The following is an 18,247-nucleotide window of genomic DNA, read 5'->3' as shown; positions in this document are numbered from 1 at the left end:
TCCACTTAAAAACTACGGGGACTAAAACAATATTTTTTTTTAAAAAAAATTATCAGTTTTAAGTTAATAATTTAGAAATGGTTAAAAGATCAAACTCAAAACTTTTAAACAAGTTAATATTATTAGCTCTCTTTCAAATTTTTATTTCCGTTTATAAGTGAAGTGAGGAAGGTTTTTATCTGAAGGGTAAAGTGTTATTTTCGTCCACGTGGTTTGATAAATAATGCGAATTTAGTTAAAAAAATATATTTTTTTGCATATAGACTCTCCACGTTTCCCAGTTCTTGCCAATTACATCCAAATCACTAACCCCGTTAAATTTAATCGTTAAGTCAGAGATAGACATGTCTTTTCACTATTCCTTTATTATAATACTTATTTCAGTGAACTGCGGTTTTCGTTCATGTGATTTGTCCAAATATGTGTTTTTAGACTGCAGATGTTTGGTCCATATGTTCTTCTACAGATATCTGCAGATACGATTCGCATACTGCAGACATTTTACCTCTTAAAAAGAAATATAGTTCAAATAACTAATATGATATCTTCTAATAATAATATATATTGTTTTGTTTTTGTTCTATGCAGCGGTTTCGTAACAATTAGAAGTTTTTCTTATTTTATTAATTTACAACAAACGAACCTTTTGGGAATGGAGCGGTTTTCTAAACGTTGCATATGCTTCCTTTGTGTTGTCACCGCTCTAAAACTCAATTTTTCTAGTAGTGGAGCCAACCTAATCGTTGCATCGGCTTCCTTTATGTTGTCACAGACAGTAAGACAACCATTAATTAAGTTACAACCATTAATTTAAGGTTATAAATTGCACAAAATAATATAAACCGAGAATTAATTAAGTTTACCTTTCAATTAGCCATCTGTATTTACCAAAACTTACGGGAGTAGACGAGCCGAGATGTTCGTGAGCTACTTGAGATCGATTCGTGAATAAACTCGATTGAGCTGAGCATAAACGAGTCCGACCTTAAAAGTAAGCTCATTTATCGAGCTTGAGCCGACTCGTGAGTCTAAACGAGCCTGTCATTAACATAATTTTTATAACATAAAATTTTTAATTAATACTGATTAATCTATTTGATATTATGAAAAAATAACCATCTTATATATATTATCTTAAATACAAAAATTATAATTGAAAAAATGTATAAAATATAGTTATGAACATATAAAAATAAATTAAGAAATAGCAAATGAGATGAGCTGAGCTTGCAGATGGATCGGATTTCACACCTTCCTGATTTCATTGTTCATCACATCCTCTCATTTCTTAATACCAGGTATGACCTTCCGAAAGAGCTTGTTCGAATGAGTGTACTCTCTAAGACCTGGTTTCACCTCACCGCTACTTTCCCGATTCTAGATTTCAATATCCATTATTTTGGATATCGAGAACGTTTTTTCAAGTATGTCGACTATACCACGTCTAGATTTTGCCGTCAAAATCTCACCGCCCGCAGGCTCACTCTCATTACAACCATCCACGAGCCTACGGAATTAGATGTTGTTACTAGATGCCTTGAACTAGTTCTTAAGAACGGTGTGGAGGAGTTGGTAATTGACGTTACCGATTCACCAGACTCCCTGAAGTACCGTTTGCCGAACACACTCTTATCTGTTTCCGTGTTAAAATTGCTGAACATTAGTGGATGTGAGTTGCCTTCTTCCTTGTTGGTTGATGTTGTCAGGTTTAAGTCGTTGATTGTTTTGAAACTCCGTGGCGTAAATATAGACGATGAAGTGATCAAGTGTCTCAGCATTAGTTGCCCACTTCTACAAACATTAGTTATTATCAAATGTATTGGTCTCAATAGCTTTTGTGTTTCTAGGCATCAGAGTCTTAGATGTGTTCGAATTGACTATAACACTCCAGTTAAGAGAATAGATATTGAAGCGCCAAATCTATCTTATCTTGACGTAACAAATACGAATAAAGAAGGGGCCCCACAAATGAAATTGGCTTCATGTCAAAGACTAGCAAACGTGTCTTACGGCTCCTGCGCCCCTCTCTTACGAAACTTGAATCGTTTTACCGACTTCTTATCCAACTTCCCATTCGTTGAAAATTTTCGTTTGATGGCTCCAAGTAAAGGCAACAGCCTGAAGTTGTCAAGTCATTCTTTGAGGAGATTGATGGTACACTCAGTTTGTAATTTGGAAGATATTGAGCTCAATACCTCCAATTTGGAATTATTTGTTTACTCTTGTAGTCTTTTGGATCTGTCTATGGTACGAAATTTAGCCCATCTGAAAGCATCTATGCAATGTTATCCCCATGACTCTGCAGATACTCTTTGGTTTCACAAGCTGAGACTGTTTTTGGGTAAGTAAGGTGGGTTCAAAGCTTTGAACTTGTATATTCGCACTACTCAGGTTCGTTTCTTTGCTCAAATCGTTCATGTATTAGTTTGTTGTGTACAATTGCATAAAATAATCAAGTTTCGGGTCGGGTTAGGGCTTGTTTGACTAAGCAAGATTTTATGCTATCAAACAAGTTTTAACTACAAAGTATTTTTTCAAGCACATACATGGATGTTTAATGTTTATAGAGAAGTTTAATAGAACTAAAATTGAATAGCAGCCAGCAACCATTTGTGGGTCAGTACCAAAACGAGCAAATGGGTCATCAAGATCTTGTTGTTTTACATAACTGATTAAAGATGGGCTTTCTAAACAAAATCTTAAAGTCATTTATTTTAGAAGTTCAAAATAAAGTCATCTGTTTACGTTGTTCATTAATCTCGTTTTATATATTGATTTTAACATTGAATTAGAATTAAACAAAGTTGAATATTCATTCCAATTCTCTTGCAGAAATTCACTGAGTTAGGGAGACTAAAGGCAATTGAGTTGCCACCTTATAAACTAGAGCATGTTGAGCTACAACTAGACACCTGTAGTCAGATAGCTTTTGTGGATGCTGTACTCTGGTGTTTCCGTCCTCGAATTTTAACTTTAATATCATCCTCTCTTTTAACTTATTTTGAAGGAAAAAGTGAACTTCTCATGGTAAAAGTTATATTTCACTTCCACTGCACTTAACCTTGTACTAGATTTACGCTGCGATTAAGTAAATTTTCCATTTTTTTTCCTGTTTATATTTCTTCAGTTTACATACAAGAAGCTACTTCACCAAGAAGATTAAGGCCATACCAATATTAAGATCGTGCATCCTTCATTGTTGACGACATTACCTCACGAAGGAAAAGCAATTAGCTTTATAAAGGAAGAAGGTACACTTTTTTATCAGGTTAACTTTATAGACACATGTATAACATATTCTTTATTTCACGTGTTAATATCCAAACAGTTCTCCAATAAGCATAGCATACAATCAAAAGTTCCCGGGTTTGAAGATTTTCTGATGTGTTTGATTTAGGAATCTATCTGTCAGGACGAGGGTATGAAAGTTACGAGTAAAGATTAGAGTTTTAACAAATTGTAGTTTAGAGTTTTAACAAATTGTAGTTTCTGTTTTATAAATATTATGATGTAGGGAGGTTTGCTTTATTACTCACTGTTCAGTTTATTTATCTTTAAGCCTTTATTTATTGTGTTTTTGCAATGCACGCAGCCTCTTAAATTGTGTTGGTTATCATGCAAATTCAAATAGAGACTTATGACCCATGACCCAGTTTGACCCGTCAAGATTAACCCGACAAATTGTTATATTTCAGTATATATGGTTATGAATGTAATAATATTGTGTTTTTAATCATAGTCAACTTATTCATTTTTATGCTTTTTTTAGCGGTCGTAGCAGGCCAACTCATGTGTCCCCCATTTAGACCCGCTCAAACTCACCCGACTCGGCCATCTTGCTGATTATTTCATGTGTTAATAGCCTTTTAACTTGGTTTAAATGATTGCTGACTTTTACCTGTGAGTTAAAGTTCAAAAAGAAATGTTTGTTTAAATAATAAGTTGGTTTATTATTTCGGATCAAGTGTGATTTTGTTATTCAATATGTGGATGTTGGAGCCTCCAACTTGGAGGCAATCGAAGGGGATGCTTTTAATTGAGGTGGTAGAATTCTATAAAAGTGGTGGAACTGCACATTAATCTGCTCCTTGGATCACAATGAGTTGCTTTGATAACATTTTAACTTATAAAAAGTGTGATAAAAAAGCTACTTTAATTTTATAAAGTGGTAGAATTGCACATTAGTATGCTCCATTGGTTTTCTTTTGTTACATGGTACATTTGATTTGGTTTGGCCTACTTATCATTTATGATAGACAGAATTACAAATTTTGTCCTTTAAAAAAAGCCAAAAATCGGTTCGTGTCCTTTTCTAAGTTTCCTTACAGGCGGTGTCCTTTAAACTTTTTTTTTCTACACGTTATGTCCTTTACGCTAACTGGGTTAGAAAAACTCAGTTAAATGCCCTCACGTGAGACGCATGTGAGGGCATTTTTGTCTTTTTGCCTACCCTGCAACAACAACTTCTTCTTCTTCTGCTGTTTCTATACCTTCACTAACATCATCACCTGCCATCACCCTTCCTCAACCACCACCCAACCTTAACCATCACCTGCCACAATCGAATCTAGCACCACCCTCCCATCTCCGATTAACCACCACCGGTATGCATCGTGACCACCACTGATTCACGGCCACCAGAACACCGGAGCTACCAACCACCGTCACCTAGGGTTTCCAAACAGAAACCCGACCCAAAATTAATCCCCAAAATTCCCCAAAATTAACATGTAACCCTTAAATCCCCAAATTGGACTTACTCGTAAGTTGTTAACGGAAGCAGTGGTGGTAGGTAGTTGTCGTCGGAAGTCAGAAGTAGCCGGCTATGGTTGTGGTTGGAATTAAGATGGATTTCGACGATGGTGGCAGAATCATTTGGGGTTTTCACGGCCACCAGAACACCGCCGCTACCAACCACCGTCACCTAGGGTTTCCAAACAGAAACCCGACCCAAAATTAATCCCCAAAATTCCCCAAAATTAACATGTAACCCTTAAATCCCAAAATTAGACTTACTCGTAAGTTGTTAACGGAAGCAGTGGTGGTAGGTAGTTGTCGTCGGAAGTCAGAAGTGGCCGGCTATGGTTGTGGTTGGAATTAAGATGGATTTCGACGATGGTGGCAGAATCATTTGGGGTTTTCACGGCCACCAGAACACCGCCGCTACCAACCACCGTCACCTAGGGTTTCCAAACAGAAACCCGACCCAAAATTAATCCCCAAAATTCCCCAAAATTAACATGTAACCCTTAAATCCCCAAATTGGACTTACTCGTAAGTTGTTAACGGAAGCAGTGGTGGTAGGTAGTTGTCGTCGGAAGTCAGAAGTGGCCGGCTATGGTTGTGGTTGGAATTAAGATGGATTTCGACGATGGTGGCAGAATCAGTGGTGGTCACGATGCATACCGGTGGTGGTTAATCGGAGATGGGAGGGTGGTGCTAGATTCGATTGTGGCAGGTGATGGTTAAGGTTGGGTGGTGGTTGAGGAAGGGTGATGGCAGGTGATGATGTTAGTGAAGGTATAGAAACAGCAGAAGAAGAAGAAGTTGTTGTTGCAGGGTAGGCAAAAAGACAAAAATGCCCTCACATGCGTCTCACGTGAGGGCATTTAACTGAGTTTTTCTAACCCAGTTAGCGTAAAGGACATAACGTGTAGAAAAAAAAAGTTTAAAGGACACCGCCTGCAAGGAAAGGACACGAACCGTAATTTGGCTTTTTTTAAAGGACAAAATTTGTAATTGGGTCTTTATGATATGCATCAAATTTTATGTACAAAGGTAACTCAAGATTTATGGACAATTATTGTTGTATCTTTTCATCTTGAGTTTTCGTTCGTTGGTTTGTTTAAATCTGCGGTTTAGTCCAATAGTTTTAACTATGTGATTTTTATTCCTATGGTTTCATTTTACTTGCGATTAAACGTGACTACACTAACCCCGTTAAGCTTTGTCGTTAGACCTATCAACATGCCTCTCATGTAAGGGGTTGGGTGTATTTGAAAAAAAAAAGAAAAATTTTGTTTAAGAAATAATTACAAGTTTGATACTTCAATTTCAGTCAAATTTTGTTAATTTAAGAAATAATTACAACTTTCATCTCTCATGTTTACCTAATTTTTACTCTAATGTTATTCTTTTTGGTTTTCTTGTTATATTTTTTACAAAAATATGATTAACACTAAATCTAAAAATACCCATTTAACGAGCTTATTTTTATTGACGTGTCAATATAAATTAAAAAAAAACAGATAAATGGTTTAAATTGTACATGTCATTAGTGCAAGGATATATGTATGAATGTACAAGATATTTTTACAATTATAAATTAATTACAGCTATAGTACCTCAACTTTATTCAAATTTTATTATTTTAAGGATTATTTACAACTTTGACCCTTTATGTTTATGTAAATATTATTATCTTTTGATATGTTTTACAAAAATGTGATTAAAAATACTCTAATCATTTAAATATCAAAATAATCAAGGCGAACTTGAGTTTAAGATTTTATCTTTAATTTCGATCTGAGCTGAGTCGGCTTAGCTAGGCTTGGCTCGCTAACAACCTTTTAAGTGTTGTTTCCCGTTACATCGTGTAGGCATCTGACTAGTTTTGTAATATATATTAGGTATGGCTTGTTGTAATTAAATTTTTGGAAGTTGTTGCACATTACATTAATTAGTTTGCGTTTTAGTTGTAATCCATTCGTTTCTTTAAAACTCTGATGGTTGAATACTTGAATTACAATTTACAACTAGGACCCTTCCGTAGTTCCGTTCACTTTTCTTATGGTCCATTAACTAAAGTTTCATTTTTAATGCGTCTTTGGGCTAAAAATGTTGGTTTATTGGGTTGAGTCATAAGTTACTTCTTCAACTTACCTTGTATCTCCTTCTAGACAAGAGTGTAAATGAGTCGAGCCCAAAGGCTCGAGTTTAACTCGTTTCGAGCTCTATTTTTGAAACCCGAGCTCAACTTGTAAGTAGTTTTTCTAGTTCGAGTTTATCACGGGTTTGACTCGTTTACTATGTATAGTTATTTTAATAGTATTTATACTTATTTTTCTATATATATTTTAATTATATTTTACGTACTACGTAAGACATATTATTTACTTATTAATTTCCGTCACAACTTTTATATATCACACAAATTATTATAAAACTATATTTAGTATGGTAAAGGATAAAATACAAAAATTGATTATCATACCTTAAGTACGCGACACCATCAACTCTATATTTCAAAAAACACGCGGTGGCAAATTTGTAAATTATATCGTTTCCATCCTAATTAACCGTTGCATCGATTCAACCATCATCACCGGCGTCATTTGCAGACACACACTTCAATTAATTTGAATTGAAATATGCCATTTGCAGAATCCCATTTGTAGACGCTCCATATTTGTTCATATGATGCAACCGATGATCAAATTGACGGTCGATTGATAATTATTTGATGATTATGAAGTGATTTGAGTGTATAATTTCATGTTACAGGTGCTTAATTTTATATATGAACTTCTAAACTTTTTAAACACCCAGAACTTCTAATAATTTGAACGTATTAGATGAACGTTTAAAGATGTCCATTTTTGTCAAAACGTTTAAATGTTCATTTTGGTCAGAACGTTTAAAGGTCTTCAGTTTTGTTCAGAACGTTTAAACGCAATATTTTGAACCCTAATCAGAGCTCGATTGAGTGCATTATTTCTGCAATTTCATAATCGATTGATGAATCTAAATACTTCTACACATCAATTTGATTGATTAAATCATCATTTTTGATCAATTTTGAAGATTTTTTTATGTTCAACGACGTTTGATTTTGATTTTGTTTTTGACTTTAGAGATTTCATACTTTAAATTGTGATTAGAGTTTAGAAATTGAATGAGATAGAGCGATAAATTCCGAATTTGGATCAGAGTCGATTTGTAATTAATGAATTTGATCGCGAGCTGCTATTGGGTTATTTACGAAACTGTTACCGCGTTTTTTAATCTAATGCTCTGAAAGATCGCGTACGTAATGTACAATAAACCATTATTGTATGTAACTCAACCCCTATTTAGTATATTAAATAAAAGTAAGATATGTGATAAGCTCTTTAGGCTGGCGAGATGACTCGAACACAACAAGTGAAGCTTGAGCTAGGGCTCATTTATCAAATAAACTTACATTTAAACTTGACCTCGAGCGCTTAAATAGGCTCAATTTAAGTTTTAATGAGCCATTATTTAGCAACTCGTGAGCATCTTAACTCATTCACACTCGTACGTCTACACCAAATTAACCCATAACCCTAACGAACTGATTTCCACCGCCGTACCACTATCTGTTTCTATGGATGATGCCGTACCACTATCTGATACTATGGATGATCGGATTTCGAAGCTTCCTACAAACATTGTTGATCACATCCTCTCGTTTCTTAATACTCCGAAAGAGCTTGTTCGAATGAGCGTATTGTCTAAGACCTGGTTTCACCTCACCGCTTCTTTCCCAGATTTATATTTCGATGACTATTATTTTATATCTGGAGAAAGTTTCTTAAAGTACTTCGACTACACCACGTCTAGATTTTGCCATCATAATGTCAGTGCACGAAGACTCCGTCTCGTTACAACTATTGAAGAGTATGCGGAATTAGATATTGTTAACAAATGCCTTGAACGAGTTCTTAAGAATGGCGTGAAGGAGTTGGATATTGATGTTAATATTATTAACCAATACCATACAAATGTCCTAAATTACCGTTTGCCAAACACTCTGTTATCTGTTTCTACGTTAAAATCTTTAACCGTACGTGGTTGCGAGTTGGACCCGCAAGACTCACCTCAAACAGGGACGTCTGCGCAGAAACCAACTGGATCCGCAGGACCAACCATGCTCAGAGACGTGACGTCCTTACGCGCAGTACGCAAGCTGGTCCCGCAGGAAATGCCTCCCAATGGTGAAGGACTCCGCCTGTCCCCGCAGCCTCGGATACAAGCCATTAGGGAAGGCCACCCGCGCAGCAAGGCTACACGCACAAGGCACTTAGCTCTCAATCGTTCAGTGTCACCTGAAGGAATGAGCGAAGCCGGGAACAATCCCGCACAAGGGCGGGAGGGGGAATACTCCCGCCCAAATAAGCCAGTCCGTACGATACGGGAAGATCTTCTGTACTGTACCTGACGAGGTATGGGAAAAAGATCTGACTAAAGATACGACAGCTTATAGACAACAGTATGGCGAGCAGCATGCTCCTACACCGTATGTCACTATTAGCCGCTGCCTACTCACCAACTCTTGTCATACCACGTGCGTAGCTGGCAGTTGGTGGAAAAGGAATAGTATACAGCAGGCCTGGTCGCTATCAGCCGCTGCCTACCCACCAACTACCAGCAGGGCACGTGCGTAGGCTACTGTTGGTGGAACAGGAACACTGTTGCAGCCGGCCATACCTCCTTGGAAACCTACCTTCGGCTATAAATACCACAAATGGTATGATCATCTCATCTTATCATATCTTATCACATTATCATCATATTATACCTGATATCTGCTCTAGCAATCTCTTAATATACTTTTATATTTAAAGAGCAATCTAGTCTGATTCTCACGCCGGAGGGTGGTCACAAGGAGGAACCCCCCCCCCCCCTTCTCAGTGACGAGCTCACGGTGTCTGTTTTGCAGGTTATCAGAAGAACCATCTTCCAAGGGTCTAACCCCTCGTGGGAAACATCTATCTAACCCCCAGGTTACCAGTAATCTGTCCGGGGTCTGGTTAGTGTTTCTTCACCAAACACTCTGTTATCTGTTTCTACGTTAAAATCTTTAACCGTACGTGGTTGCGAGTTGCCATCTTCCTTGATGGTTGATGGTGTCAGGTTTAACTCTTTGATAGTTTTGAAACTCTATAAAGTTGATATAGATAATGAAGTGATCAAGCATCTGACCGCTAGTTGTCCTATGCTACAAACATTTGGTATAGTCGAGTGTAATGGCTTCGACAGTTTTTGTGCTTTTGGGCATCAAAATCTTAGAAATGTTTGGATTTGGTATAACACTCCAGTTGAGAGAATAGATATTGAAGCTCCGAATCTATATACTCTTATACTAATAGATTGGTTTGGAACAGGAGCACCACGGTGAATTTTGATTCAAGCAAAAAACAAACAATAGTTACTTACATGGGGTGTCTGTCTGCGAAACCAAATAACTTTACCGACTTCTTATCCGACTTCCCGTTCATTGATATTTTGAGGTTGGTTTCGTTACGTCCGTGCAAGAACGTGAAGCTGTCAAGTCATTCTTTGAGAAGATTGATGATAGACTGTGATTTGGAAGATATTGAGCTCAATACCCCCAATTTGGATTTATTTGTTTACTCTGGTAGTCCTTCGGATCAGTCTATTCTACAACATTTAACCCATTCAAAAGCGTCTATGCTATGCTATCCCAATGGCTATGTAGGTTCTCTTTGGTTCAGTAAGTTGAGGCGGTTTTTGGGTAAGAAAAATGGGTTCAAGGCTTTGAACTTGTATATTCGCACCGCTAAGGTTTGTTTCTTTGGTCAAATCATTCATGTATTAGCTTGTTGTGTATAGTTACATAAATTAATCAAGTTTCGTGTCGGGTTTGGGCTGGCTTGTTCGACTATACAAAACCTAATGCGACCAAACAAGTTTTATCTAAAAAGTGTATTTTCAAACACATAAATGGATTCTCAGTTTTTTCCAAAAGTTTAAAAGAACAAATGTTAATTGATTGTTTCACAGAACTTACATAACTGATTACAACAAGGGCTTTCTAAACAACATCTAAGTCATTTATTCTAGAAGTCCAATATTAAAAAAATGTTTGTAATAGGTTTTAAAAGCCCTATTTTGTGTTTATGTGGTTCATAAATATCGTGTTACATATTGCATTTAACACTGAATTACAATCAAACAAAGTTGTATATTCATTCCAATTTCCTTGCAGAAATTCACTGAGTTGGGAAAACTAAAGGCAGTTGAGTTGCCACCTTATGAACTCGAGCATGTTGAGCTACAACTAGATGCCCATGAAGAGTCATCAGCTCAGATAGCTTTTGTGGATGTTGTACTTTGGTGTTGCCGTCCTCGATCTCTAACTTTAATATCAACCTCTCCTTTAACTGAGTTTGAAGAACAAAGTGATCTTGTTATGGTAAAAGTTTATCCGTTATTTCACTTAACATTGTTTTAGAGTCTGTTGTACACTGCAATTAAGTAGAGATATTATCCTTTTTTCTGTTTGTTATTTTTTTTTAGTTTACATATGAAAAGCTACTTCAACAAGAAGATCAAGGCCATACCAATATCAAGATCGTGTCGCCTTCTTCTTCATTGTTTGTGGCATTACCTAGCAAAGGAAAAGCAATTAGCTTCAGAAAGGAATAAGGTTCACTTTTCTATAACTAACCCCCCCCCCCCCCCTCCTTTCTTTTTCTTTTTTTTTTAAGTCGGTTGTTAACATCTAGCAGTTCTTCAAGAAGAGTACTGGTTTGAAGGTATTCTAATGCGTTGGATTTTGGAATCTATCGGTTAGGACGAGTATGAAGTCACGAGTAAAGATTAGAGTTTTAAAAAATTGCAGTTTTCATTTTTTATAAACATTATGATGCAAGGAGGTTTTGCTAAGTTACCCATTGTTCAATGTATTTATTTTTGAGACTTACATGATGGTTTATACTGCATGAGATGGTATTTTACAAATACTCAAATCAACCCAAACCAACACCATATGTATGCCAAATCCAAAGTCTATTTTTGATGCACACAACTGCCTACATTGTCGTGTTTCAAAATATATGGTTATGACTTATGAAGGTAATAATTAATATTGTGTTTTAAACGAAGATTAAAGTTTCAGCAGGCATACTAATGTGTCTCTCATTTAGACCTGTCCAAACTAAGAAACCTTAATCATTATATCATATAAAATAAAAAAGATTAAGTGATTAAAAATAAATATTTTAACCAGCTAAACTGCTAGTCATAATATCAAGTGGTTTTAAGTCAACTCGGCTAGAACTAGAAGCATTTTTTTCACTTAGTCGTGATTCGATTGAATATACATTCGTTCTTCGAGCTTCTATTGGTTCATTACCCCCCTAAGAAAACGAGACACAAGATTATTACTCATAACTCTATATAGCAAGATTTGCAACATCATTCATGCAAGTAAATACAATTTAGTGTCTTTTATATATGCCTTGTAAAACCAACTGCTATAAGTACAAATTTAGAACTGCAAAGGTTCTAAAAATTTTTAGATTAGGATTCAAACAATATAACAAAAATACTTTTCAACCTAGCCATTTATATATTTACCGGGACCTTACAAACATGTATTTCCTTTATGTATAAGAGCATCTTCAATAACGTTTGGGATTCTCAAAAACATGTTAGGTCATCACTGCCCAAGCCAATCCCAAAACAGTATTGTTATTGTGGAGGCTTGGGCTTGGTTTTAAGCCAGGTTAGTTGAAGACATGTTTTGAGTTTAATGAAGATTGAAGACGTATCAAGGTATATTTATGTTTTTTGTTGCTTAAGCTATAAACTCTTTAGTCTTAACTACTTTCTGTATGTTCATATCTTGTACTTTTTGATGTAGGTCACGAAGATCGAACCCGTAAATCATTGTGTGTGTGTTTTGCTAAAACCAAGATCCTAACAAGTATGTCTCTCTCAAAACACTCTTTCCGCTCCCACAATAATCCGTTTGAAGTCGCTCCTACACAAGAACGTCATCAATCCCACACACTATCACTCCATTTCGCCTACTCTTTCCTCTATGTCACCCTCTCTTTCCTTCGCAAACCCTTAACAAACATTCTATTGGAGATGGTCTAAGCATCTTAATGCACGTTTTTGGGACTTTTTATAGCTCACATAGAGGAGAGAGGGATGAAGCCCGAGCACGAAATCACGAATTTACGTAATTAACAATTAAAATTTAAAATTTAGTATTCCCTTTATGGTGCTCTATGACCATTTTCAAGGCAGTTTTAAACTTTTAATATTTACTAAGTAATAAACAATTAAAATTTAAATAGGAAAAACATGTAGAACGTCGGACAAATTAATGTTTTTTTCTTTTTTTGGTTTGCAGATACGAAGAACAAAAATCAAACGAAGAACATATATTCCAACATTAATTTCCCATACAAATTATAAAACTGTTGCTGATATTCGTGATTTTGGACAAGCCTCTTTAAAAATCTATCAAATGAACGTGACGTACGTTGCATGCAGTTATTAAAAACCTATAAAAAAAACTTCATTATTACGTTTCTGTTAAGAGTAGATTCTGATCGATAGATAATATGAAATTGAGGTCTATTTCGAGAACCCTTTTTGGTTTGATTATTATCTTGTCAGCTTTGAATTCGGCTTCTTCCGAATCAAAGGAAGCGTATGTAACGCTTCTATATGGAGATGAATTCGTGTTGGGAGCACGCGTTCTCGGGAAGTCGATTTGGGACACCGGATCCACCAAAGAGATGGTTGTTTTGGTCTCCGATGGTGTTTCGGATTACGCGAAAACTCTTCTCCAGGTTTTGCCTTGATTCCCTTTATTTATTTTCAATTTAATTAGGGGTTTCAGTCTTTTTAAAATAATTAACTTGTTACAATTGATTTGCAGGCTGATGGTTGGATTGTGAAGCCAATTAGTCTAATGGAGAACCCTAATCAAGTGCGACCGACACGGTTTTGGGGTGTCTATACAAAGCTAAAGATATTCAACATGACTGATTATGAAAAAGGTGATTCACAACTCTTTTTTACTGCATTTGTGAAGGAAATTGAATAGATATTCAAATATGATTTAAAACCCTAGCTTCTCGGCTATGTTAGCATGTCGGATTTGCCTAGAGTGACATGTAGAATGTTTTTTGGACGATGTTAGAAATACACATGGTGCGGGATGAGTATGCTTTGGTGTCTAGCTGATCTTCCATTTCAAATGGCAAATCTTGACATCGTTGCATAATGTGTCAGTATTTGTCAGGTCAGTTGGACAATTCCTCTGTGTTCCACCATTTTAAATGAAGGAACCACTGTGAAACACACGGGATCCGCCATTTCAAATGGCAGATCGTGAACAGTGCAAAGTTAGATAAGATGCTCGATGGGATGTGACTTGTACAATTTAATTATTACTTTAGTGGTTCCTTCATTTAAAAGACGGATTAGGTGTGTCTTATAGCGATTCCTCCATTTGAAATGTGTGAATTGTCCAACTTAACTAACAATTCTTGACATAGTCTCAACAATATTATTAGGATTCGCCATTTTAAATTGTGGATCGCCTGGAAACCAAAACAGTTTCATCTCTCTCCTAGAAATCATGAAGTTTAAAAAAATCAACATATATACTGATTACATATACTGAAACTACTGCAGTGGTGTATCTTGATGCTGATACAATAGTTATCAAGAACATTGATGTGTTATTCAAATGCGGAAAATTCTGTGCAAACTTAAAACATTCAGAAAGACTAAACTCAGGTGTTATGGTAGTCGAACCATCTGAAGAGCTTTTTAAGGATATGGTGAGCAAAGTGACAACATTGTACTCTTATACTGGAGGTATAATGTTCCCCTTATCCTCATATGTTGATATGTTGGTCCCATTTTGTTGAGTTTCTTGTTGTTTTGTTAGGTGATCAAGGTTTTCTCAATGCCTATTATGCTGGATTTCCAAGTGCGCGTGTTTTCGACCCTAATATTTCTACCGAAGAGTTGAGTAATAAACCGGTTGCAGAAATGGAGAGACTTTCCACTATATACAATGCAGATGTTGGACTTTACATGCTCGCTAACAAGGTATCGATCGTTTTAATTTCGTGACAAATTTAGTAGTTTTTGTTAACTTTTTTATCATCATATTGTGCATTATACAGTGGATGGTAGATGAAAAAGAACTTTGTGTTATACACTACACACTTGGCCCTTTAAAACCATGGGATTGGTGGACATCATGGCTGTTAAAACCTGTTGATATATGGCAGGTATTCTTTTCTACTGTAAATTAAAAATATTTACATGATAATATTCTAATGCTACCTTAGTTAACAGGAGGTTAGAGAGCATTTAGAAGAATCTCTACCGGGAACTCGAGGAGGAAGAAATCCTCGTGATGATCTTTTAGTTAACTTCTTGTTTTTGCTTCCGGTTTTCATTTTACTGTTTTGTTATTACAGATCTTTTATACAGGTCAGCATTGTCAATTCTTTTCTATGTTAAACTTTATGTTCATTATCTAAATCTTGATCGGTTTCCTTGTGTGTAGACGCGTTCGTTATGTGATCATGCTAGACATATATATTATAAGTTCAGATCAGTAGGTGCACTTGCTTATTCGACAGTATCTTCATCCACTAATAATTCTAATCAACAGGTTTAATTCAGAAAACTATAAATATTATCATATAAATGTATGTAAAAAGTATGTTACTATATGTAACATTTCTGTAATTGTGGTGTATAGTTTGCTAATGGTGCACACTCGATGGTACCGGGCTATCTTGGTGGGATGTCTGTATTGGTTTGTTTCGTGGCTGCAGTCGTGTCACTTGGGTTTGGTATTTCGGTTGTGCCTCGACAAGTGAAGCCGTGGACTGGTTTGATTCTGATGTATGAATGGATTTTCACAATATTCTTTTTATTATTTGGATGTTACTTGCACATGATATACAAATGGGGAAAAATGGTGGCAAATCAAACCGGAAATCGCGGTCCTGGAGCTTCAGATTATGATTCCGAAAAAGGTTTGTTTATTTATTCATAAAAAAGATTCCAACTTTTAATGCCTGTAAATAATAAATCATCTTTAAGTTGATTTAAATTGGTTATGCAGGTCATCAGAGGGTATCTTGTGATGTTGCACCATGGTATTATGGGCTAGTGATGGCGGTTCTGGCGGTTGCCGCCCCTCTAACGCCTGGCATTTTTGGGATTACCGCTTTATTTTTGAGGTAGATATTGAAGTGTGACATAGTTTTGAGTTTTATGTTATGAAATATATGCTTAAGGTTGTTATTTTTACTTTTGATAGGTTGAGTTTGATGGTTGCTGGAGGTTTAGTTTTGGCATCTTTTATGACATATGCCTCGGAACACCTAGCGATTAGGTCGTTCGTGCGAGGGCTTGAAGATAGGGATACTTCAAGAACAAGGAACACTTGTTTGTTATGCTGCTAATTAGGTTTTCAAAATGAAAATGTTAGTTGTTTACTTGTAGATCTTTATGTTGAATTTGATTTCATTAGTCCAAGTTTCTTTGGAAGGAATTTGTTTCATTGACAACTACTGGTAGAATTTTTCTACAGTCAACGTTTGACTTTTGACCATCCTCATGCTTAATTTGGTTTCATTAGTCCAGTTTTGAATTTTGATTTATTATTCCCGTGACAACTTTTTTTAATTAGTCCAGTTTTGAATTTTGAGTTATTTTTCTCGTGACAACTTTTTTTTCATTTTTTTAAACGGAGACTTTCATTAAAGATGCATGAATAGCAAGACACTATAAGCAAAAAAAGACAGCAAACAGTTAAGCTGAAAAATTACAGCAATTAATCTTTCCACGTAAGAGACTTAAGATTAAGGGGATCTATTTTTAATTTAAGGATAGCCGAAGTTTTTATTTTCTCTAACACTTTTCGAACCAAATATAATTTGTTTGAGAAAACGGTCTTGTTTCTGGCCTTCCAAATGCACCAACAAGCTGTCATGATAATCTCTTACAAGATCTTTTTATTATTATTATTTTTTTTTTGGAATGGAATAAATTTTATCTTTTTTGTTAAAATTATAAATTAGTACATGAAACTGTATATAATATTTATTAATATTATTTACCTTTTCCAAATCTTATGGACTAACTAGCCTTTAGTTAACTGATTACAGTTTATCTAACTTAGATTATCTAATCTAGATATGAGATTGATAGTATAACTGTACCAAAAATTAGTAAAATTAGGTAGCGTACCGAATTTTATGGTACGTGTATTCTAGTATAATATCCACTTTGGTACCACTTTGTAATTTTCATTTCAAATCTCAATTGAACTGGTATCGTTACTGCTATGAGTAACAAATAAACTGAACCCGTCCGGATACCGGTACGTGACAGATACCAAATTGACTAAATTGGTGCCGGTACTGGTATGGTACCAGCATTCAATTAACTCTATACCAAAACCATAATACCACAATCAAAACATAATACCAAAACCAAAAAAAATCAATAAACCATAACCATAAATCATAATATGAAACGGACACCAAGCACCATAATACCCTCGTGAAAATACACGCGAGTTGAACTTTCTATTAAACTCCTACATATTTCAAACGGGTCCGCGTACCGAAATACCTGTAACTATACCCGTAGCCGAACATCCTAATGTATATATGACATCGACATTAACCTATAGATATTTTGTGATTTTTTATTTTGTTTAACATTCTTCATTGTTATCATTGTTATGTGGATTGTGTTTGTTTATGGCCACCGGTGTCACACAAGACAAATACTTTATTAGTTGTTTTTAAGACGAAAAGGAAACAAAAATGTTAGACAACAATGTCGGATATTTTAACAAAACAACATTAGTAAAGTCCGAAAGGGGACTACACATTATAATAAATTAATAATCATCAAAAGCTTTATATATCTCTTTTATTAAGGCATAATTGGACCACATAACGGCAATTATTAGGTTTTATCTTATTTTATTAATTTTTAATATTAAATATTTAATAAAGATGGCCATTCGAAGAAAAATCAAGCCTTTCAAGACAAAATTTGAGGTGGCCACTACCACAAATTCATGCAATTTGGATTCAATCATATAAAAAATATCATTAATCATTTAATGTTATGGATAATTAATTAATTGCATAACATGTAACTATATCCACTAAATTAATTGAGTCCTTACAGTTACGGACTTGCCCGAAGCTTGACAGATATGCATTTGACAAATGTTTAATAAAGTCTGGTTTGAAACCTAGAGTATATGTAATAGGAGATTTTTCAATCCAATGACACAAGTTGGAAGGAAAAAAATAAAGATATAACAAATACATCACAATATCACATGTTTCTAAGTAAAAATTAGATTAAAGCCCCGTTTTAAAATTTAGAGTGAATTTATATGTAAGATGGAGGGAAAAAACAAGGTTTTTAGCAGCATATTGAAAAGTGGACCGAAGAAGGTGGA

The 18,247-nt window shown here is 35.3% G+C and overlaps 2 protein-coding genes and 1 pseudogene across 2 annotated transcripts; all 3 read left to right on the top strand.

Annotated features, from left to right (window-relative positions):
• The first annotated feature begins 1,233 nt into the window (after positions 1-1,233).
• On the top strand, positions 1,234-3,568 carry LOC143558726 (F-box/LRR-repeat protein 25-like). Its single transcript, XM_077047506.1, has 2 exons — positions 1,234-2,391; positions 2,833-3,568. Exon 1 carries the CDS (start codon positions 1,234-1,236, stop codon positions 2,347-2,349), a length of 1,116 nt encoding a protein of 371 aa, XP_076903621.1. The 3' UTR covers positions 2,350-2,391; positions 2,833-3,568.
• Positions 3,569-8,347: 4,779 nt separating this feature from the next.
• On the top strand, positions 8,348-11,412 carry LOC143558737 (F-box/LRR-repeat protein At4g14103-like; annotated as a pseudogene).
• A 1,931-nt stretch (positions 11,413-13,343) lies between these two features.
• On the top strand, positions 13,344-16,287 carry LOC143558725 (inositol phosphorylceramide glucuronosyltransferase 1-like). The gene is made up of 10 exons (XM_077047505.1): positions 13,344-13,574; positions 13,664-13,784; positions 14,425-14,610; positions 14,684-14,847; positions 14,925-15,032; positions 15,100-15,237; positions 15,314-15,421; positions 15,512-15,791; positions 15,881-15,998; positions 16,079-16,287. Exons 1-10 carry the CDS (start codon positions 13,344-13,346, stop codon positions 16,221-16,223), a joined length of 1,599 nt encoding a protein of 532 aa, XP_076903620.1. The 3' UTR covers positions 16,224-16,287.
• The last annotated feature ends 1,960 nt before the right edge of the window (positions 16,288-18,247 follow it).

This window comes from Bidens hawaiensis, unplaced genomic scaffold (assembly GCF_021521415.1).
Source record: "Bidens hawaiensis isolate Kalapana, Puna unplaced genomic scaffold, B.hawaiensis_p1.1 tig00019639_1, whole genome shotgun sequence".
Classification (NCBI taxonomy): domain Eukaryota; kingdom Viridiplantae; phylum Streptophyta; class Magnoliopsida; order Asterales; family Asteraceae; genus Bidens; species Bidens hawaiensis.
The sequence above is the reverse complement of the archived record's forward strand: the minus strand, read 5'-3'. Positions and strand labels throughout refer to the sequence as shown.